We start from the raw sequence: 22,661 nt of genomic DNA, 5'->3' as shown, positions 1-22,661 counted from the left end.
GGAGAAAAACAAGGTTAGAGATCTATTTTTGCTAGTCTTAGAAAGGGGAAAAAGGGTAAGGTGAGGCTGAGAGGGTTGGCAAATTAGAGATTTCACATGAGACTTTGGCAAGCTGAAGCATCTGGGCAAGGTTTTCTCTTGACTCAATCTGGGAACACTCCTCTCCCCTGTATTCTAGCTCAGGACCAGAACTTTATTAAGTGGCCTTGTCTAAACTGGCCTGGTCGTCATTTCTGGGGACGATGTGCTTCTTTTATCTGAAGTATCAAGAAGCAAGTGGGAATAAAGCCACTGTGGCTTAGTACTCTGTATTCTTACATGCAGAGAATGACAAAGGAGTGTAACATGAATGCTTACTCTCCAAACTCTCTTCCTCGGGATCTCATATCAGTTTGAAAAGGGGGCTTGACTATGATGAATTGCTACACAGTCTAGTCATCTACTGATACTGTAAATCAATATTTTAAGAAAATATTGGTTCTTAATAGGATAGGCTCTGGTCTGAAATGGCTATGTTTTTTTCTTCAGCAATATTGATTAGGACCATAGGTGTGGTAATTTTTGCTTCATGTTACATCAAATTATCATAGTTCTTTCTAGTTGGAGTCCAAGTTTCATTCAAGCTCCCTTGTTTGAAGTTCCTTTGTTCTATTCCACTGACTTCTAGTAGGATCACAGTTCATCCATATATGAGGACTCTCGCTCCTAACTCCCCAGCAGCAGGTGTATAACCTGCCTTGGATTCCAGTTTCAGGGTGTTTTAGAATACGGGGGGTGGGGGTGGGGAACTTTTTCTGTAAACGGCCGGATAGTAAATATCTGCAAGGCAGACAGTTTTTTCCACTATGAGTTAACTCTGCGCCTATGGTTGAACTGAAGCAGAATGTGCCACTCAAAAATATGCCTCTTTGGCCTAAGGATTATTTGGGCTGATTTTTTTTTAAGAATCTACAAACACAGGAAGAAGCTCTGAAAATAGAGAAGTTATCCTTGTGTAAGAGGAATCTAAATTTTATAAAGGAAATTTACATTAGAATGGGGGCGTGTACCAGGAAGTGAGCTATTTACCAGAGATCACCTTTTCATCTGAGAGACTCAACTACAGGGCAGGGCACACGTTTACCAAACGTTTCTACTTTTTCCCTTTCTATGAATTGCCTTCCTCCTTTTGAACTCCCAGAGCCCTATCCCTTTCCTAGCTCTGAATGGTGTATCTATAAGCCTCAATTGTTTGGCTGCATTTGGAGTCTCATATCTTTGTGGGGCTCCTGTAAGTACTCGTATGTATATAATTAAATTTTTTTCTCTTGTTAATCTCTGTTTTATGGGTGGGGAGGTCTCAGCCAAGAACAATTAACAGTAGAGAGAAAATGGGGTGCCTGGGTGGTTTAGTTGCTTGAGCATTCGACTTGGGCTCAGGTCGTGATCTCACAGTTTGTGGGTTCAAGCCCTGTGTCAGGCTCTGTGCTGACAGCTCAGGGCCTGGAGCCTGCTTCAGATTCTGTGTGTCCCTCTCTCTCTGCCCCTCCACCACTCATGCTCTGTCTCGCTCACAAATAAACATTAAAAAATTTTTTTTTAATAAAGAATAGAGGGGCACCAGGGTGGCTGGGTCGGTTGAGCATGCAACTTCGACTTAGGTCATGATCTCACTGCTCATGAGTTTGACCACCACATGCGGCTTTGTGCTGACAGCTCAGAACCTGTGTTTCCCTTTCACTCTGCCCACCCCCTCTTGTGTTCTGTCTCTCTCAAAAATAAACATTAAAAAAAAAAGAGTAGAGAAAAAATTATTTTCCTCTCCCCCACATGGTGCTAAAGTGCCCATAGACAGTATGTAAATGAGTAGGTGTGAGCATGTTCCATTAAAACACTATTTACAAAAATAGGCAGCAGGGCCAGATTAGGCCCATAGCCATAGTTTGCCTACTGCTGTTCTAGAACTTAGTGTGTCAGTATTCCCGTTAACTTCTCTTTCTTGTACAATCTCAATCCCCTCTGGTGTTTTTCTATGATTTTCTATGATGATAGATAGCATGGGGTCATCCTCTTTAGAAACACAGCCTCTCCCTGGACTTGGAAAGTATAATTAGGTTACTAGTGCACATATGCTTCTTCTGATGAGGATCTGGAGAGGAACCGTAATAAGCGGTCATATCCCCAGGTGCAGAAGGGCACTTGAGACCCAGGGTAGACTAGAAAGCCTAAGGTTTTAGGATGGAAGGGATTTAGAATCCAACCACATCGTATGGAAGAGGAAGCCAAAGTCCAGCGTACTTTGTTATATGTACTTGCCCAAGCCCATTTTTCTAGTAAGATGGAGACATGCCACATGTCTTTGACCTCCCCTCTCCTCTCAGACCACATAAACCCAAAGTTCTACAAGGCTGCTGTTCCCTGCCTGGGTGTCCTTCCTTCTTGGATGCTCTCCTCTCAATATATGGATTGATGACCCCTGAGGGAAGATACTTACTAGACCTCTCTCTGGGGGTTTTGGTGTTGAAGACTGAGAGTGGATTGTAGCGGTTAAGAGTGGGCTCCAAGAATGCCACTGGTATGGCAGCTGCCAGTGAGGCCAGACATTCTCCAAGGGCAGGACGTTGCCTGGAAACAAAGAAGTCCATTTAGGAGTGGTACCACCATATGCTGGCCCCATGCACTGTGGGCCAGGCCCCTTTCCCAAGATGTCTCATAGATTACTATACTGGACATCCTTGGGTCCTGGGGTCAGCAAGATTACACACACTTTTCTCTCCCCCATGTTTCTCTGGACACTGATCAATGGCATGGTCTCACCACCTGGAAACTGGTTCTTAAGTGGCTGAGGCAATATAATAACACACTATATAGCTTTGTTCTTCTCTCCCAGCATTTCTGAGACCAAGTTTTGCAGGCATCCAAGCTGAATTTGATCCTCTCTTTGTACTCAGAATGTTTTGAAATCATCTGTGTAAGTTCTCTGTGTCTATTCCCTGCTTTGGATGGAGCCAGTGTCCAGCAGAAGGAACAGTAGATAATGGGCCAAAAGCAACAATAAGACACAAAAGAAAAGACCTGCCTTGCAAGAGAAATGTCAGATCCTAAAGCTCATTGCTTGATTTAGAGGAGAGACCTCTAATACCTGTTCCTTCTCACAAATACTCTATACAAATATGTGAGGGTCCACCATGTATAAAGGTCTGGGTCTCAAGTCTTTCTGTGAAACAAGCACCCAAACAAAAAATGCTTAGGATTCCTTGTTCAGATTTCTAGTTCTCCAACTGAAAGAACTTGCCCTTGCCTGCCTGCTAACCAAGTCTGCAAGCCTAAGTGATGAGAACTAGCCACTGGCTGGTCAAAGCAGGGCTGGTACTGAGATAGTGCTTCCCTTTTCCAGGCCTGGGCTTAGCCAGTTGTCCTGGCTAGCCTTGCAGGTCCTGCTAGTGAGACAATACAGTTACAGTGCTGTCTTGAAGGGTCCTGTATGGGCACAGACACCTGTTGCTTTCTAATGAATGAGAGACCAGGACCATCTGTTTTTTAGTCGTCAGTATCTTCTGTCAATTACTGGCATTGGATGACAGTCAGACTACAAACCTGTTACGTGAGTTACACATGTGATGTCAGTTCCCAAATAAGGAGAAAATTTGAAATATTTCTTCAAACAAAGTAATAGTATGAGTCCTTTGTTAGACCATGACACAGATAATTAGTGGGAGATGCAGACAATAGGTCTATAATTAAGGATTGGATGGGGCTTACAGTGCTCCAACGTATCTTGTTTGCCTTCCTTTGCATCTGACCAAAGTGAGCACTGATGCTGTGTATATGAAGCCCACTAGCAGAATCCCTGGGAGCTGAAGTTATCCATCTGTATCTTGGGAGAGGTTCTAGAACCATCATGGGGAAAACTGTCAGCTAGAGAGGGTGCACTTGGAGTCAGGGGCAAATGCTAACCCCGCACTATTGCAGTTCTGTGGAAACAGAAAGGCATTCAGCTCAGGGTTCCCTTCAGCTCCCCAACAAAACCAGAATCGAAGGCCATGTTAATTGCCCTTGACTGTGATAACAGCTGACAATTCCAACAGCACCAAGAAGCCAGAATGTCAAAAGTGTAGGCTCTCCGGATGAGTACAACAAGCATTTACTATGGGGTGGGGGATGGTTAGGGAAACCATTGCTCACTGAGGAGTAAGCCACATAGTTTGAACCTTAACCTTTGTCTTCCAGATAGTGAAAGTCCTTCTTAGAACCTAAAGCAATGTCATAAAATAACATATATTTATGGTCTGATTATTAGAATTAGGACCAACTAATTAAAGCAGAGAAAGAGACCAACTTGAATTGGATTATTGGATTAAAAATGCGATCTTAATTGTTCATAAAAAAATAACTTGTCATGGCTATCTGGGGTACAGAGTCTGCAAGGGGCAAGCCTGAGGGGCCAAGAACTGCCTAGATGCAATGGGGAACCTGTTGGACTGGAGGGAGAAGGGAAGAGAGAGAGAGGAGGGGGAGGGTGGGTGAGTGAAGGGGAGAAAGCAGTCTTGGAACCCACCCTCCAACTTCCATCAAGTTACCAAACTTAGGGAAAAAAGTCATCCTTTGATTAACTTAAAAGACAATATATGTGGTTTTTTTTTTTTTTTAGAGAGTTATTTTATTTATTTATTTTTTTTCAACGTTTATTTATTTTTGGGACAGAGAGAGACAGAGCATGAATGGGGGAGGGGCAGAGAGAGGGAGACACAGAATCGGAAACAGGCTCCAGGCTCTGAGCCATCAGCCCAGAGCCTGACGCGGGGCTCGAACTCACGGACCGCGAGATCGTGACCTGGCTGAAGTCGGACGCTTAACCGACTGCGCCACCCAGGCGCCCCAATATATGTGGTTTTAATCCTTGTCTTCTACCTTCTTCTTAGGCTCAGCTTTTAGGGGATTACCTGACAGCTTGCTTATTAGCTCCGAAGTGTTTGAGCAGGTAACTTTAAAGTCAGCCTCCCGCAAGCAAGAATGTCCTCAGTCAGGCAATCACTTTAGGTGATGGCACAGCCTTATCCTTTTGCTGGAGGTCCGACTGTGACATGCCCCCCATCCAGGGCCGCTCTGCAGACAGAACAGCAGCCCTCAGACAGAACAGGTCCTCTGTGTCCTGTGTCTGGAGCTTCCAGGCTCCAGTGGGAGGCCACAACCCTGCTGGAAGGGGAGGGAGTGAGAACTGGGCTTCTCTGCGGGGCGCTTCGCTTCACTTCTGAGCAAGCCTCAGGCCAGTCCTCTTCCCTCAGCCTGCACTCCCTCTCACTACCACTTCTTCCCCCATTATTTCTCTTCTTTGCTGAGCTCAAGATGGTGGACAGGCCCAAGAAGAAGGGCATCATTTTACCTTCAGGCTTCAATGACCAGCACCCTGAGTGATAACTGAGGGGAGCGAGGACCTGGGTATATCAACTATGAGGATACGCAAGTGGTGGCCGTTCTTTTCAATTAAAAGCCTCACTGTTTCTACCAACCACAGCGGCCACTGAGGAGAAATACTCAATTTCCTCAGTCTTGCCTTTCGAGGAGGAGGAGGAGGAGGAAATAAGGTGACAAACCATGAAGGTGAAAGAAACACCACAGGGAGAGCGGTGATGAAAGAAAATCTGGGCGAGCATCAGGATGACAAGGGGTAAAGTCGAATCTGAGCACAAAGTCTACTTGGCCCAGCAAGATGAACCTCGGAAAACAGCTGGTCCTCAGCTGCCCTGGTGATAACTTGACCCATCATTCTTCTCTTTTCTCTTTCTCTCATCAAAAAAGTCCTGATCTCACAAAAGTAGATTTCTAGAAAGTTAGCCTGTTGGCAAAGGAACCCTTGGGGCAAAAGACAGTTTTCCAGTGTTGTGCTGCCTCGGGGACATGCATTCCCTGTGTTCTCTGATATTAATTACTGACAAGCCTGAGCCTCAACAAGGCTCACAACAGGGCATTTTCTAGTCTAGGGCACACAGTGATGCTAATTAGCCATTCAGCTAACAGGGAGGATAAACACCAGGTCTCCTGGGTCAGCTGTTAAAAGTTCTGTAAACGTAAAGCCCAGAAGTTGGCCAATTAATGCTGCAGGCTTTGAAATAACAGAGTGAATGACCTTGGCCCCCAGACTCCTAGAGGGACTGAGCAAAGTCCCGCTGTTATAATGCTTCTCTAGTCATTAGTGCCCCCCCCCTCCCCCAGGGGGAAGGGTGGGTATGGACCAAGCAGAGCAAGAGCTATGGAAGCATCTACAGAGCAACCAAAGGGTCTACTTGAAGAATTTGTTCACCGGATATGGAACCTTCTTTCTCTTTCCCCTTCAGTTCTTACTGCCCAGTACAGTATTTTTCATATAGAACTTGGTCAATGGTGTCAGATTAAACAGAATGCAATTTGTATTTCAATGTTCGTTACTTTCTAATTTGTTAAGTTGCAGGCTCTCCTCGTCCATCTCTTGATTTTATTTTCCATGGGTCCAGATCTTGCCTCTCAAATGTCTATTGTTAGGGATCCAGGCAGAGCCAAAGTTATCACGGTAATAAGAATTATGCCTTGCAAATATCTGGAGCTTTACAGTTTAGAAAGTTCCTTCGTGTATGTTCCCAAGGGTGCTAAGGAGAGGAAACGATATGTAGCAGAGGGACAGAACATGGAGGCAGGCCACGGTTCTAGAACAGCAATACTAGTCTCCTCAGAGGTTTAGGGAAGGTGTGCAGTGTTTGGTCAGAACCAATTGGTCAAATGGGGAAGGGCAGGAAGGAAAAAATCCCTCTCAAGTGTGAAGGGAAAAAACAGCAGTTTTCATTTGAAATAAAATGGAGATGCGATGCTTAAATTGATTTCCAAGTTTCCTTTCTTGACCAACCCCCCTCCAATGTTCTGTGATTAGTCAAAGTATCTCCACATCGAAGAAGGCAAATATTCTCCATAGTTAAAAGCAGAAGAGCCTTGGCCCTTTGCTGAAAATTTGTTGAAGACGGCTTGTCAGTGACCTCATATTGTCTCAATTAGAAAATATTTGAAAAGAAAGGTCTCTATTGTGTTTCAATGCCTTTTTCCTCTTTACAATCAAACTATCACTGAGGTGCCTAGAATCTTCCATCCACAATGTACACTCAAGCTATAGCTGGAAACCAAATATTTAATGGTTCCCTTGCAACCCTGCCACATTCATTAGCCAAGGAAACTTCAGCAAAAGGTGGCAGAGAAATGGGAAGAAATCTGAATCCATGCTGAGATTAGAAAATGTGTGATTAATGTCAAGTCACAAAGTAGGGACCAAATCAGGTGAGGACTCTGAAACTGAAACATACTTTCTGGACTAACAACAGAGTATAGAAGTCTCTGGAAGTAAATATGGGGATTCTGAGGAGTCCAGAATATGAACTTGTGCTTGAAACAATTAGGATTAAGGGGGTGAGCAAGCCCTGGGACACCTGCTGGGTGTGTTGGGCCAGGTTCATACTGAAGAGTGATGCAGGGCAGAGTAGGAAAGACGTGTGTACATGCCACTTGCCATTCCTGTGACCTGGGCTCCTAGCCTGGAAAAGCCACTGGCGGGGAAGTAGAGTGGAAGAGTGAGAAGTAACCTGTTCTGTAGCTGCTGACCCAAGTCTGCTACTGTACAGAGTAGGTGTTCTACATTAAATGACTACCTAAAAGTCCTACGTCTACAGGATGCACTAAAAATTTTACCTGTGACCTCTTACCTGGGCCTCTTACTTACTTTTGTTGGGGGGAGACACCAAAGGCTAGGGGTGGATGCACTCTAGAGCTAAAGGCACTGGGGGTAGAGTGAGAAAGAGTCCTGAACCTGTTTGTCAGATTTGAAGCTGTATGAGGTTTCTTCCCCATTCACTCCTCGACTTCATGTGAAACGAAGCAAATGAACAGAGTCAGGAACGTGGAGAAAGTTTGAGAAATTATCTTACAAACACAAAACGGCAAAGAGCAACCAGCTCAAAGTTACTTGGGAGAAAATGAGAAGGAAAAAGCCAATAAATACACATGATCTCTTCCTGAATAACAGATAGGAAAAACCTCCCTGTGATTACATAATAAAGTGAAAAATTTGTAAGTAAGGCAAGACCCACTTGTGAGGCATATTAAGTTCTGAGGAAAAGCAGAGGGGACTGATCTAGAATAAACACATCCTGGAACATATTAGAGGAACTTAATGAGCTTCGAGACTCCAGAAAGAATCCAGTGAACAGTCAGCTTCTCCTCTCCCATTGCAGTCATGTGTAAGTCAATAAATCACCCGGTTCAGGGAACATGGTCAGAACACAAAGAAGCAAAGTCTACCTACTTCTGAGGGGAAAAAAAATTATGACTCAGGGATTTTATACCATGAAAACTGTTCACAAAGTCAAAGGGTAGTATTCTAAAATATGCGAGGATTCAAGACTATCTAACAGCTCTTACAGAAATAAGTACTTAACAATAAAACTGGCCAAGAGACAAAAACCAAAATAAAAATTTAGGAATGGGAAAGTCATGGTTCAAAAGGATTGGCTGTTCAATGAATCATTTAAATACAAACTAAGGTAAACAACTCAGGGAATATTTGTCCTAGAATAGCATGTAAATGTGAGAAATTATACAGCAAAATAGGCAGAAAGGATGGGAAGGTAGGCAGGGATGTGAGTGTACTAAATTTGCCTATCTTTTTAAGGTAAAAAGTTCATGATTATTTTATCTAAATGATAAATCTAAAAATAGGAGTTGGGAATTCAGTTTTTAGTTTCATCCAATGGGACAAAGTTGGGAAGCAGTATGGATATCATGATCTCACATACGTAAGAATGTACATGTGTAGAAAATACCTAGAATGACAAACACCAAACTGTTAATAGTGCTTTCCTCTGGGAATTGGATCCGTGTGTGTGTGTGTGTGTGTGTGTGTGTGTGTGTGTGTGTGTATTGGGGAAGGTGGTCTGGGGTAAGAAAAACAGTAGACTTTTACCTTTATATATTCAGTTCTGTTCGATTTTTTTTAACAAGTATGTCTTACTTTCACAATATAAGAAAGTAAATAACAGTCATTCGTAGTGATGGCATCACAACTCTAGGACTTTAAATGTTCAATTCCTCAGCTGCTCTGCTAACCGAGAGGAAGGGGGTCTGCTTTCATCTAGGGTCTTCCTCTAGAAATGGCTTCTACTAACATGGAGTATAAAAGTCCGGCACCGATATTCACAATGCTGGAGGCAGCAGATATGCAGTAAGACTGTAACAGATCAAGTATAAAACATCATGAAAAGCGGCCTTTTTCTGGCCTGACATTTCAGAGCTGACTTTTTGCAAGAGAATAATGCATTAGCTTTTCAAAAAGGTGTACCAAGAAACATGAATGCAGACAGATGTATGTATGCACACACATATCATTGGAGAGAATAAGAAAAAGTATTGAGAAAATATTTACAAATCCTCAACAGAACAAAGAATTAAGGATACCTTCCTTAAGGTGAAATTCAGTATTAAGTGGAAAGTATTTTTTTATTCTCTTGTTGATGAGATATAAAATCTAGTTAAAACTTTTGTCTTCCCAGGTCCTATTCCTAACAAAACTATGCATGTCTTCTCTAAATCCATAAGGAAAGCTAAGTAACGGGGGATGAAAATCATAATGAAAATAAGTGGTCGTTAGTTCTTCAATTAATTTCTTGAACTCTGGACTCTATTTGAAAGCTGTGATTCTTGGGGCACCTGGGTGGCTCGGTCGGTTGAGCGTCCAACTACGGCTCAGGTCATGATCTCACGGTTTGTGGGTTTAAGCCCCACGTCGGGCTCTGTGCTGAAACCTCGGAGCCTGCTTTGGATTCTGTGTCTTCCTGTCTGTCTGTCTGTCTCTCTCTCTTTGCTCCACCCCCCACTCATGCTCTGTCTCTCAAGAATGAATAAACATTAAAAAAATTAAAAAAGAAAGCTGTGATTATGAAGATAGACATTTCTTCAACATTTTTTTTTTTTTTGTCACTAGTGCATGATGTGACAGAGCATGTTTGAAAGGGAAAAAGTCTTCTAAGGATAAGACTAAGTCGAGAGTTTGGTTAATACTGTGTTGATCCTTCTAATCTCCGTGGATTGAAACGGAACAACACAACACGGAGCATTTAATGCTAAAAACCAGGGGGTCACCAAAGGCCTCCACTGCTCTGGGCATATTTGGGCAAGCAAAGCTGGAACCCCAGCATCTCTGCAGATCAGCTTGTTCAAGATTTCTGAATAGCATTTCTGCTACCAAAATGTGCCCTTGTTTAAAAGTATAGCTAATCTGGCAACCGTGAACAGTAAAGGTCCACAGTTGTATCACAGAGAAACTCATTCAACACGAAAGTAACAGCCTCCTGTCCCTTGAGCTTTTCTGCAAGCTTTAACTACAGGAACTCTGGAAGCTATTTGGAAGCTGTGATTATGAAGAAAGAGACATTTCTTCAATGTTTTTTGGTCACTAGCACATGATTTAGCTTGGCTATATAGTATTGTGTCTCTGGTCACATACACTGACTAGCTATCTGTTACAAAAAAAAAAAAAAACCTAAAAACCAAAAAACAAACAGAATTCAACTGAGTAAATCTGAAGATCTCCTTGGCTTAAGTGAATCATCCTAGCTAGCAACATCCTAGCTAGCAAGTGCTGGGGGGTGCTTGGAGGAGATGGTACAAAATGGAGAGTTTTTATAGGAAGGAAGGATGGGACAACAAAGTTAGAAGCAAAAAAAAAAAAAAAAAGACTTTTCCAGGCTAGAAACTTTCCCTTAAGGGGAAGAGAAGGGGTCTTACCACACAGTTTACCTCATCTTCCTTTAGGGTATGGAGAGGGCCCCTGTGACTGATTACCTCATTGGCGCCTATCAGAAATTCCTGACTTACAAAAGGGTGGCAAGAGGGGTTTAAACTTCACTCTTGGTACACCCTGGAATGCTGAGCTGCCTAAGAAAACTGTACGCAGGGGTGAAGACAGTAAAGGCATAAACAATGCATGCTACTGATGAGCTGTGGCGGAGTATTTCAGAGCCAGAGGACTGAAAACAGCATACGCGTCTCGAACTCGGGTGGATAACCCTAACTACCAAAGTAGAACGAATTGAGGCTTGTCAGTCATAACAAATTGCCAAGAGGCTGGGGACACATACCTTACCCCCTGGCCTCCATAGTAGAGGGCGGACCCTACCTGACCATAGGCTGTCTAAGGACACTCTATGTATTCTGTTATTTAAAAGCAAAACTGTAAGGATCTTTCTCATTTATAGATGAATAAACTGAATAATCAAAAATGAAAAAAAAAAAAAAAAGGAAAAAAAGAAACTCCTGACTTACAAGTTAAGATTTATATTTCTGTGGGACGTTGAAATTGCAATTAGGTTAGGCAGTAAGCCCTTTTTGGTGCTTTGGCTTGGCCCAATTAATACCAATTTTGGCCTGTGGTTCTCTTTTTTAACAAATCTTCACAGAGGTCATAAATCTCAAAAGCCTTCCTATGTTTCTTAATATAGCCATAAACACTGAATGGCCTGGGCTCAAAATCTCCATCCTGTTTCAGTGAACATTTTGACTTTGCTGTATTAAAAAGATGCTATTAAGGGTTTCAAGCCCGTAAGTAACATTTTTCTAAGCACTGAAATGTGTCAGCCTCTTCTGTTCACTAATTACCTTTCAACGTAGATGTTCTTTCCGGTCCCAAGGGAGTAGAGACTGCAGAGTATGTGGTAGCATGAAATCTGCACATCACCTACTGAAAAGAACAAACACGAGCAGTCACTTCCAGGCCTCAAGCCCAGCTCTTCACCTCCAGCACATGGAAAGGGTCCACCGACAGAAAGAATGTGCTGGCATCACCCAAGAGCTAAAGCACATGCACGTGTGCCCCCCACCCCCGGCCCTCACCCCCCCCCCCAACACACGATAGAGCCCTTTCTACCAAATGGTAGCTACGGAGAAAGGACCCACTGACAGGGAGAACACCCTCCAATGAGCCATCCCACTTCCTTTGGGGGCTTTTGATATGAATCACACTGCTTCCAGGGAAAGAAATCATTTGACCAAGGAGATCCATAAGGGTTTTTTTTTTCCCCAAAAGAGGGAGACACTATGGTTAAATTTTACACATAACAATATTTCCTTTCTTGGAAAGGAAGAATGCAAGAAGTCTGAAGTTTGAATGAGCCTTTTGGCAATTTCCTAGGAAGGTAGGCAGAACATCCTGACCTCTTTAGAGACAGAGCAACGTTTCTCATGTCCACCTGCGTAAGTTCTCTGACGGACATTTTTCACAAAACGGTTCAATCACATCACGATTTTGCCAGGTTTCCTGAGGGAAGGGTATGTTCCATTTAGGAATCCACAGAATTTAATCTATAGGCTACATGCTCCTTTAATGCCTGGAACTCATAATAAGGCAGGGACTAAATGAACACAATGAGAACTAATTTAATTTAAAATTTTCAACAAGTAAATGCATTGTTTCCATGACGTGAAATAATGAGTTTGGATGTTCCCCTATTCCTTTGCCCACAACCATGGAAATAACTGATTTTTAGTTGTTCAGGGATATAGAAGTCATAGCCTTGGCTATGGACAACTGTTTAAATTGAATTAAATCATGCGCCAACATTTAAAGTGTGAAACTGAAGCTCGGTGGCAGAGTATTTGCACTAAGGGGCTATATGTGGTACTAAATGCAAACTGAAATAAAACCAGCCGACTATGGTCTCTTCTGAAGGCTCAGATAATGAAATGTTAGCAGCTCTCCTTTGCTCCTGGTATCCAATGAATAAATTAGGGCTTCTTAACAGGAAATTTGGTATCTGAAAAACCCTGGGAGCAAACCTATATCCCCTACTGGATTACTCAGATAACCTTTTCAAATTAAGTGGGAACACAACGGCTGACAGCTAAGCTAGTGGGTGGAAAATTCTGGTCCTCAATAACAGTGGAAAAAGATGAAATATACTCAAATTGGGGGATTTCTGCCCCTGTAAGTACCTATTACTCCATTTTTAAACCTAAGAAGAAGAAAGTATGGAATAATTATCTCTATGCCACTTTCTTTCTTTCTTTTTTTTTTTGAAGATTATTTATTTTGAGAAATACAGAAAGAGAGCGAACGAGCATGTGCGCAAGTGGGGAGAGGCAGAGAGAGAGGAGAGAAACCCAAGCAGAGCAGAGTCTAATGCAGGGCTCAAACCCACAAACTGTGAGATCATGACATGCACTGAAATCAAGAGCTGAAGGCTTAACCGACTGAGCCATCCTGGTGCCCCTCGATTCTGCTTTTAAGGTTAATTCAAGCAAATGAGTCACACACCCTTTTTATCTGGAGCCATGTGCATATAAATCCACAATAGACGGCAATCTGACTTACAGAGTAAATCCACCCCGAACTGATGCTGAGCAACATGCTCAAAGATGGACGTCAAGATGGGGAGCAGAGCCACCGTGGTATAGTTAATATTCTGAGACACGCCTTTAATCTGTGTTCTGGAATGTGTAAACTTCCCGAGCTTCAGATTTTCCGAAGTCTTCTCTAAGTCTTCTGCCGCATTTTCAAAGAAAGCTCGTAACCCAGCCTTCACCAGCTCTGAGCCTGACTTCATGACAGTCCTGTAAGCAAACGATGTTCAAAACCAAAAGCACAATCCTAACCTCTGGCCGACCCCCTTCTTGAAATGGGTGACTTGTAGTTTAACTTGGGCAGACATTTGACACCCCAGTCACCTGACCGACACGGAGTCAGGGGAAGAGGACAGAGCAGTTAGCATCCAGGAAGCAAGCTGGGTCACACAATCCCAAAGGGGGCTAGCAACTGGACAGTGTTGTCTGTTGGAGGGAGTTGGCACTCGACTTTTCAGGAAGATGTGGAGGAGAGTTTAGAAAGAAACTGATTTTGGTCACTTGCTATTAATAGAATGTCCCAGCAGGCTATATTCCTCTGTAAATTTCTAATTGTAAGGAAGGAGAGGTGAGTTTTTCTTACAGTTCACTAGGAGATGAGCAACTTCTTTAAGGAAAGAAATATTAGCCCTCCCATGATGCAGGACCTCTCAGAACAAAGAAATAACTCAGCTTAAGCTTACATTTCTATTAGCTAGCAGGGATGTCCTAGCTTGGAGAAGGACATTTTTTTTTTCCTCACACAACAAAAGTTCCCCCTAGTTTTCTCTACAACCGTGGAAAACAAAGCAGTGTTCTCTATGCCGGTACAGTGCACTTGGACAGCGACACCTTATTTGTAGAATCCTGCACTACGTCACCTCAGAAGCAAACAGGAGAAAATGGTTGTACCAGGAGCTGTTTGGGGACACAGACGCAAATGGCCGTCAGCTTAAGGACGTCAAGGTTATGACAGCAACTACAGTAAAAAGGGTGTCACCATCTCCTTTGGCATCGACTATCCTGCTCCTGTCCTGTTAATACTTGGGCATGACAGTGAGCAAAATGCTTCCCAATTTTTCAGAGGGAGACAGAGCATGAGTGGGGGACAGGCAGAGAGAGAGAGAGAGGGAGACACAGAATCTGAAGCAAGCTCCAGGCTCTGAGCTGTCAGCACAGAGCCCGACATGGGGCCTGAACCTACAACTGTGAGATCATAACCTGAGCTGAAGTTGGATGCTTAACCGACTGAGCCACCCAGGTGCCCCTCCGTATTTCAGCATCTTATTCACAAGATTATGACAGGCTTGCTTCAAGGACAGATGCTTTTTATCTCCAGCATTTTCAAGATCATCATCTGTCCTAGCCCCCCACTCCCCCACTGCTAACCAGAAAAAGAAGAAGAAAGAAATGAGGTAGTGAGGCTTGCTCCTGGCCTGTAAGGATTCACGAGCTATCTTTCTAACTTTCTAGTCTTGGGTTTTTGTCAGGAATGATTATCAAACACGCTGACCTGCATTGAGAAAAAGGGGGGGGGGGGACTCTCCCAAAGGCAGTCCACATGCTTCTGGAAATAAAGATTCCTCATCTCAGGTGCACAGAATTTGAGTCCCCTGGGGTACCTTCGTCTGATCTGCAAACTTGCGCTGTCCGAATACCTCCATGTTTGTTTCTAGGGTTTAGACCCCTAAAATCGCTTTTAATTATCCTTAACGTTTTTTTTTTTAGTTTTTTTTTTTTAACTTTTTATTTATTTTTGAGACAGAGAGAGACAGAGCATTAATGGGGGAGGGTCAGAGAGAGTGGGAGACACAGAATCTGAAACAGGCTCTAGGCTCTGAGCTGTCAGCCCAGAGCCCGATGCGGGGCTCGAACTCACGGACCGCGAGATCATGACCTGAGCCGAAGTTGGACGCCCAACCGACTAAGCCACCCAGGCGCCCCAGCTTAACGTTTTTTTGATAACCAGTCTTAGTTTGTAGTAGATTTTCATCTTGTGGCCACTCTCTTAGTTGGTTTCTCTCTTCCTCATATTGTTTTGGGAAGTGGGTCATCCTCCCAACTTTGACAAGGGCTCTACTCAAAGAGTGTGTTCAAGAAAGCTCCCTGTCTTTCCTACTACTTCTCCTTTTCATCTCATCAGATCACTTATGTTTAAAAATTTTTTTTAATGTTTTACTTTTGAGAGAGAGACAGAGCATGAGCGGGGGAGGGGCAGAGAGAGGGAGACACAGAATCGGAAGCAGGCTCCAGCCTCCATGCTGTCAGTACAGAGCCCGACATGGGGCTCGAACTCACAGACTGAGACCATGACCTGAGCCCAAGTCAGACGCTTAACCGACTGAGCCACCCAGGCGCCGCTAGATCATTTATGTTTATATTACCAGAACTTACATGTACGTTTGTTAAAATTTCCTTTCCCTTTCAGCCATCTTTCCTGCAAGACCCTCAGGTCATGGGTTTAAACCTGTCTTTGCCTCTGATCTTTTTATCACACATCCCCTGTATTCCCCTGCTTGGCTGCTTTGGATTCAGAGTGTTATGGTTCCCTTCTCCTAGGATGCTTGTGGCCTCGCCCCCCATCAGGCAGCTCTTCCCTTTTTGTGGATAATGAGGTATAAAGCGGCACTTTGCTATATTATATACTTTATCTTCTGAAAGATGAACTTCTCAGGAAGAGAAGACAAGAATTGATCAAATGCTCAGCTTTTAGCGTGCGGTACACGCCCTGACAGTGGCCCTCCATCATGTGAACTGAAAGATGGAGAGTGCTAATGTCAGGTGAAGATTCATCTCTTCCCTGTCTCCCCTCCCTCTCCCAAGCTCCTGCAGAGCTGTGGCACATCTCCTCTTCTGTACAATAAGTGAGAAGAGAGGGTCACAGAGGGAGTCTTGAGAAACTACTGGAAAAAACTGGGCAGACTTACCTTGTGTCAAGTGTCTGAGCTAAGATGTGAAGACAGCTCACCATTGTAGTAGAATCACTTCCTAGAACAAAAAAATATCACCGGTGACTCCCCAAACCCTTCAGCCTGTCTTTTTTTAAATGTTTATTTATTTTGGGGGAGAGCATAAGCAGGAGAGGGGCAGAGGATCCAAAGCAGGCTCTGTGCTGACAGCAATGAGCCCGATGCATGGCTCGAACTCACGAACCATGAGATCATGACCTGAGCCAAAGTCAGACGCTCAACCTACTGAGCTACACAGGTGCCCCCAGCCTATCTTTTAAATGCTATCTTCTCAATATGCACAAACCACATCCCGGCATAATTAACCATCAACACTAAGAGTGCCAGACCTATGTGCTGGGACAATGCATTTATCTTTGGCCTGACACATACACTGTTTGATGGATGTTAGAGGCAGAGCTTAAAACATTCATCGGTGTGGAAAATTTGAGCTGTTGTAGGGGTAGAGAGGTCATTTATCATACTTCAGATCAATTTTCTATGGCAAATTTAGGTGACACCTTAGTCCTAAGGCTCAGGTTGTCTGTAGGCACCAGAAATAAAGGCAAAATGCAAGTGAAGGATAATTACAGGGAGGAGTGAGGCTTTGAGCAATACTCCTCTTCACTTACCAAAGAGGGAAATCCTGTGTCGAACAAGAGCAGCGAGTTTGCAGAACAGGCTGAAGCAGAAAAGAAGGCGAGTAGGAAAGGCACAGAAATCCAAGGTCTTACTCGTACCCTCCCTACCCCAGGCCCCCACACTTTAAAACAAAGAGCACAGAATGACCCTTGAGCAAGATGCACTGTGTTCCTCTCAAAGGATCCTCTGGACCACACTAGAAAAACATATGCTTTCCAGTTCCATCCATGTTGCTGCAAATGGCCAGATTTCATTCTTTCTCGTTGCCAAATAGTATTCCATTGTATATATAAACCACATCTTCTTTATCCATTCGTCAGTTGATGGACATTTAGGTCTTTCCATAATTTGGCTATTGTTGAAAGTGCTGCTATAAACATTGGGATACAAGTGCCCCTGTGCATCAGCACTTCTGTATCCTTTGGGTAAATTCCTAGCAGTGCTATTGCTGGATCACAGGGTAGAGTGTTATGCTAAGTGAAATAAGTCAGGCAGAAAACGACAGATACCATATATCTTCACTCATATGTGGGACCTGAGAAACTCAACAGAAGACCATGGGGGAGGGGAAGGGGGAAAAAAACTTACAGGGAGGGAAGGAGGCAAACCACAAGAGACTCTTAAATACCGAGAACAAACTGAGGATTGATGGGGGGTGGGGGAGAGGGGAAAGTGGGTGATGGGAATTGAGGAGGGCACTTGTTGGGATGAGCGCTGGGTGCTGTATGGAAACCAATTTGACAATAAATTATTAAAAAAAAAAAAAAAGAGAAATGTATGCTTCCCACTGTCTTGTGGGACACTCAAGAAGGCACCTTGGAGGCAGCCCCCGCCCCAAAGAAAATAATCCTTCTGCAACAACTAGAGTATTTTGCAGTAACAAGGTTACTGCCAACAACCTCTTGCTATACAGTCCCATGTGCTAAAACATCCATTTGTAGGACATCCAGGAGTAAATGAGGGTTCTGAAAGGGATCATGCTTTTCCCACTGTTGCAATGGATTGCAAACCATTTTGCAGCCTTCTCTGGGGGTGTGAGGCTTTAGGTGGGAGGTGGGGAAGAAGGTGGGAACAGAAGAAAATTAATGGTTCAGGCACAGGGGGATATGATGTTGAATAAAAACATTTTAGGATATTGCTTTCCTCTGTCATTTCCTATCAGTCTGTGGGCCTGACCGAGTAGCTGTCCTCACTGTGCCCCGGGAAGTTCGGAAAGCCCATCTGCTATGCTTTTGTGCTTTCTGACCCTACTCCACCCTTTCACCCATCTTTTCTACCCCAGAACCCCTTGGAGGTCCAGCTGTATCTTATCATTTTACTTTCCATGGTATCTAGCAGAGAGCCCTGTGCAGTTAGAAAAGAGCTCCATAAACGTATGTGAATATGCCATGGACGGACCCTTGCCCATTATAGCCGTAATTTGGCCTGAACTGCCAGTAGTTCCTGGGGAGAGAGTACTCAGAACTCTGACACTATGTGACAGTGGCACAGCTAGACAAGAACTTTGTAGTCCCTTGAGAAAGCAGTCCTTCCTGGTGGAACAGAAAAGGGAAGTTAGAATAAAAACACCTGATACAGGCCAAGGGCTTCCAAGGTGAGATTGAGCTGAAGTCCTTCCCAACCTCTCACTCATAGCTTGTCACGGGCTCTCTGACCCACAACAGGGGCAGAAGTCTTTTCGGGGACAGCTCAAACAGAGAAGAAACACATCCTGAGTGTTGGTGGAGATCAGAACTTGCTCGCCTTTATGTACTGAAGTGCTGAATCACTATATTGTACACCTGAAACTACCATGACACTGTAGGTTCACTAACCAGAATTTAAATAAAAACTTAAAAAAAAATAACACAGACTTGCTCACTTTTAAGTGGCTTTCAATTAATGCCCTGAGTCTACTGGGCTGTCGACTAGAAAATCGCAGCCAAAGTTGCCCTGTGGTTAGTCATCTGTTTTTGCAGTGGGAATAAGTTGGAAACCCTGGCCTAGTGCTTCAGAGAACTCAGAGTAAGTTAATAGAAATCTGACAGACTGCTAATATGAAATTAAATAACGGACTGCTTTTTTGTGTTTCTCATCATGTGTACTTTAAAAAAAAAAAGTTTATTTTTGAGAGAGAGAGAGAGAGAGAGAGAAAGAGAGAGAGAGGGAGAGCCAGAGATTCCGAAGCAGGCTCCATGCTGTCAGTACAGATGTGCGGCTCGATCTCACCAACCACGAGATAATGACCTGAGCTGAAATCAAGAGCCTGATGCTTAATAGACAGAGACACCCAAGTGCCCCTCACTGTGTCCACTTAAAAATAAATTTAATGTTTATTTTTGAGAGAGAGAGAGAGAGGGCACACGTGTGCAAGGGAGGGAGAGGCAGAGAGAGGGGGAGACAGAATCCCAAGCAGACTCTGTGTGGACAGCAGAAAGCCTGACCTGAGGTTCAAACTCAGGAACCATCAGATCATGATCTGAGCTGAAATTAAGTGCTGGACACTCAACTGACTGAGCCACTCAGGCACCCCTCATTGTGCCCATTTAAAAAAAATTTTAATGTTTATTTATTTTTGAGAGAGAGAGAGAGGGGCAGGCAGACACAGAATCTGAAGGAGGCTCCAGGCTCTGAGCTGGCAGCACAGAGCCCAGCATGGGGCTCACACACACAAACTGTGAGATCATGACCTGAGCCGAAGGCTGATGCTTAAGCACCTGAGCCACCCAGGCTCCCCTCATTGTGTCCATTTTTTAAAGACATATGTATTTGATAAAAAAAAAAAATCATGGAGTTGGGGGAGGGGGATAGCCTGAAGGAACATGAGTGCCGTGGCTCTACTCTGACTAGTTGGGCTGTCCTGGTGAAGCCACTTAGCTGCTCTGGGCATCACTTTTCTCACCTATAAGTAGACAGTTATCACAAGATCCTCTTACTTTTTAGAATTAGAATTAGGGGCTGATAAACTCAGATATTTCTGGTGAAATGCCTCAAAGTGGACTCATGCTCAGTATGAAGTAACATTATTTTTAAAAAGTGCATTTTGAGAGAGAGCGAGCGAGCTCGCACGCACGTGTGCACCTATGTGCACGAGCTGGGGAGGGGCAGAGAGCCAGAATTCCAAGCAGGCTGTCAGCACAGGGTTTGAACTCACGAACCCATGAGATCATGACCTGAGCTGAAATCAAGAGTCGGCCGCTTAATTGACTGGGCCACCCAGATGCCCCAAAACAACATTTTTCAAACTAAACCAGATGGTTAGGTCGTTTGATCCTAATACTAACCTGGCTCCCCTTGCTGTCAGAAGCACTTGCCCAGGCATACCAAGGCCAGTTAAGTTTTCAGAGGCCCCCTCTTGTCCCCTAGGGGGCCCATAATTTAAGTAGAAGTCCTTAGGCCAGTGTTATGAGGGGTCAGAGTCCCCAGGTGCTTGCCCATCTCAGAATTTGCAAGTGATAAATTAGAGGGACCACAGGGAGAGAGTGTGGTAGCACTGGCGAAGGGCACCAGCTGCAGAAGAGGTGAGGCAGAGGTGAAGGATGCGGACACGAGGGGTCTGGAGGTGGAAAGCATTTGGTGCAGACACAAGCGCTTCTGTGGGAGGGGAGCGAGCACACGATGGATTTGGAAGCTATTTGCAAGGCTGATCAGATCCAGGTTGTATTCCAGCCATGACAAATGGTGCCTGGCTGAACAAATGTTACATTTCCATGAATTAATAATCTAACAAAAATAGATGAAGAAGACAGACACACCTGCCCTCTGTTGGATTATCAGAGTATCTCACTTTGCCTCTCATTTCTCTACCTTCTTACAAAATACACCAGCTAATCCTGAAAATATTTAGGAAGTCTTTGGTCCGTAACTGACGCTACGGGTATCTCATTTTGAAAGCATGGGCTCCTCCTTTCTTACTAAGTGAAATTAAGTAATGACTGTGCAGAAAAAATGGCACTCAACGTGGATAGAGACGACTCTCATTCTTGCCCTCACTTACTACCTGGGTCACTTCAGGCACCAACGTGAACCTGACCAAACCTCAGAGTCCCTGTCTACAAATTGGAGAGCATATACAGGCAGTTCTTAAAACACTGTGAGGTTTCACAATGATATTTGCAAGAGTTATAGCCCATTTGTGTAAGTATGAAAAATGATCTCACTGCTTAGCCTTGTGTTTAATAAATGTTAGCTAAATCCTAAGGTTGAATATCCTCACAAGGATGATGGTATTTAACGGCTGGGCCTTTCTAAAGTATATTGTATGCTGTTCACCATCAATGGCTGCTAGGGAAAGAGTTGAGTGCTTCCGTTACAGTTCTTAACTCTCTGCCGTTTAGAAGTCTAACCCATTCCTTGTCATCCTAAATCACATACGGAGAAAACTGGAGGCACGGTGGAATTCATCTTTTAGCCTGCTCATAAAGCACTCCCTTTGCTCTCCTCTCCCTTGAGGTATCCACAAGTTACACCTAGCGGAATGAGGACGAAGGCTGGTGTTCCAGATGCATTTTTTTTCCTATTAGGAATTTAAATTGAATTATGTTGCTCTAGATTTCAAATATCAGATCATCCACAATAAGACTTGTAAGATCTGATTCTTTAAAACAAATTTAAACTTAAAAAGCCTGTAAGAATGGGATGGAAGCCAGCATTAATCTTGTTTCTTCTCAACATTGTGTGTTTGCTTGTCCAAGCTTCAGAATTGACTTTGCCTTTTTCTAAATGTTATTTCAGGATAAAAGTTGATCTGAGTATATAAAATTTTCCCAAGCCCTACTGATACATCCAAACAGTGCATTTCTCTTGGTTGCCAAAATAATACACAGATAAGTATGAATATAATTACTTTCAAAACCAGGAGGATAACCCAAACCTCTGTGCTACCAATCATCAGATCACAGTTCATTTCTCCGAAGGATTCGCCATTTAGTCTCCAGGAATCTGGGGTTTTACATAGGTCACGTCAGCACCACGACCTTGTCATTTGTAGACTCACCTGGCCACCATTTCTTTCTCCTTATGGGAGGCATAGCCACTGCTGCTGAGGGGTTTTAGAGGGGATGACAGGAAGTAGAGGCGGTGATTGGTGAAGTACTGGTCAACCAGCGGGAGGAGAACCTGGAAAATCCACCATAAATGAACTTCTAGAAAGTTCATCAAAGCCCCTCCTTCAGTTCCTTTGAAAAAGTTCATTTTCAGGGAGCATAAAGCCTCTGAACACAGGTCCTGGAATTTCCAGGAATCTCTACCTGGTGAATTGCAGTTTCCAACCCATTTTCCTCTTGCACACCTCAAACCAGAGGCCTTGGGGACATGGGAATGGAGAAGGTCACTGACTGACTGAGGGTCCAGAGAAATATGCATATGGCCCTGAGCCAGTATTTTCAGGATAGTCTGGTGGGTCATGGTACTTCTTGGGCACGGCATCCAACAGGGACACTTGGGGAAGGGCCTACCACTTTCAGCCTTGAGCCTTTATGTCTCTGTTTCTCGGGCACAGTTATCCCAAGGCCTCATGTGCATTCAGCCCTCTGAGTAGGGTTGTTTGGTAGAGACTGCTCATCACTGGTACCCAAATTCATCCTTCTCTTCTTTTAGCAATAGAAACCCCCATGTTTTAGGTGGGCATTGGGTCGCCCAGCTACAGAATGCATCACCCAGATTCCATGGTGGCTGGGTGAAGCTAGAACAGCTGAGTTCTAGTCAATGGGACAGATCTTTAAGAGA

At 43.9% G+C, this 22,661-nt stretch overlaps 1 protein-coding gene across 1 annotated transcript in view; it reads right to left on the bottom strand.

Moving 5' to 3' along the window:
- RYR3 (ryanodine receptor 3) overlaps window positions 1–22,661 on the bottom strand; it is a 357,957-nt gene that overhangs the window by 73,933 nt on the left and 261,363 nt on the right. Inside the window, 6 exon segments of the mRNA XM_032593518.1 lie at window positions 2,474–2,604; window positions 11,647–11,728; window positions 13,358–13,596; window positions 16,293–16,353; window positions 16,946–16,995; window positions 21,931–22,052. Of these exon segments, the coding sequence (XP_032449409.1) occupies window positions 2,474–2,604; window positions 11,647–11,728; window positions 13,358–13,596; window positions 16,293–16,353; window positions 16,946–16,995; window positions 21,931–22,052 (685 nt within the window).

The sequence above is a fragment of the Lynx canadensis genome, chromosome B3 (assembly GCF_007474595.2).
Source record: "Lynx canadensis isolate LIC74 chromosome B3, mLynCan4.pri.v2, whole genome shotgun sequence".
Taxonomy (NCBI): Eukaryota; Metazoa; Chordata; class Mammalia; order Carnivora; family Felidae; genus Lynx; species Lynx canadensis.
This window is presented reverse-complemented; position numbering and strand designations above follow the sequence as displayed.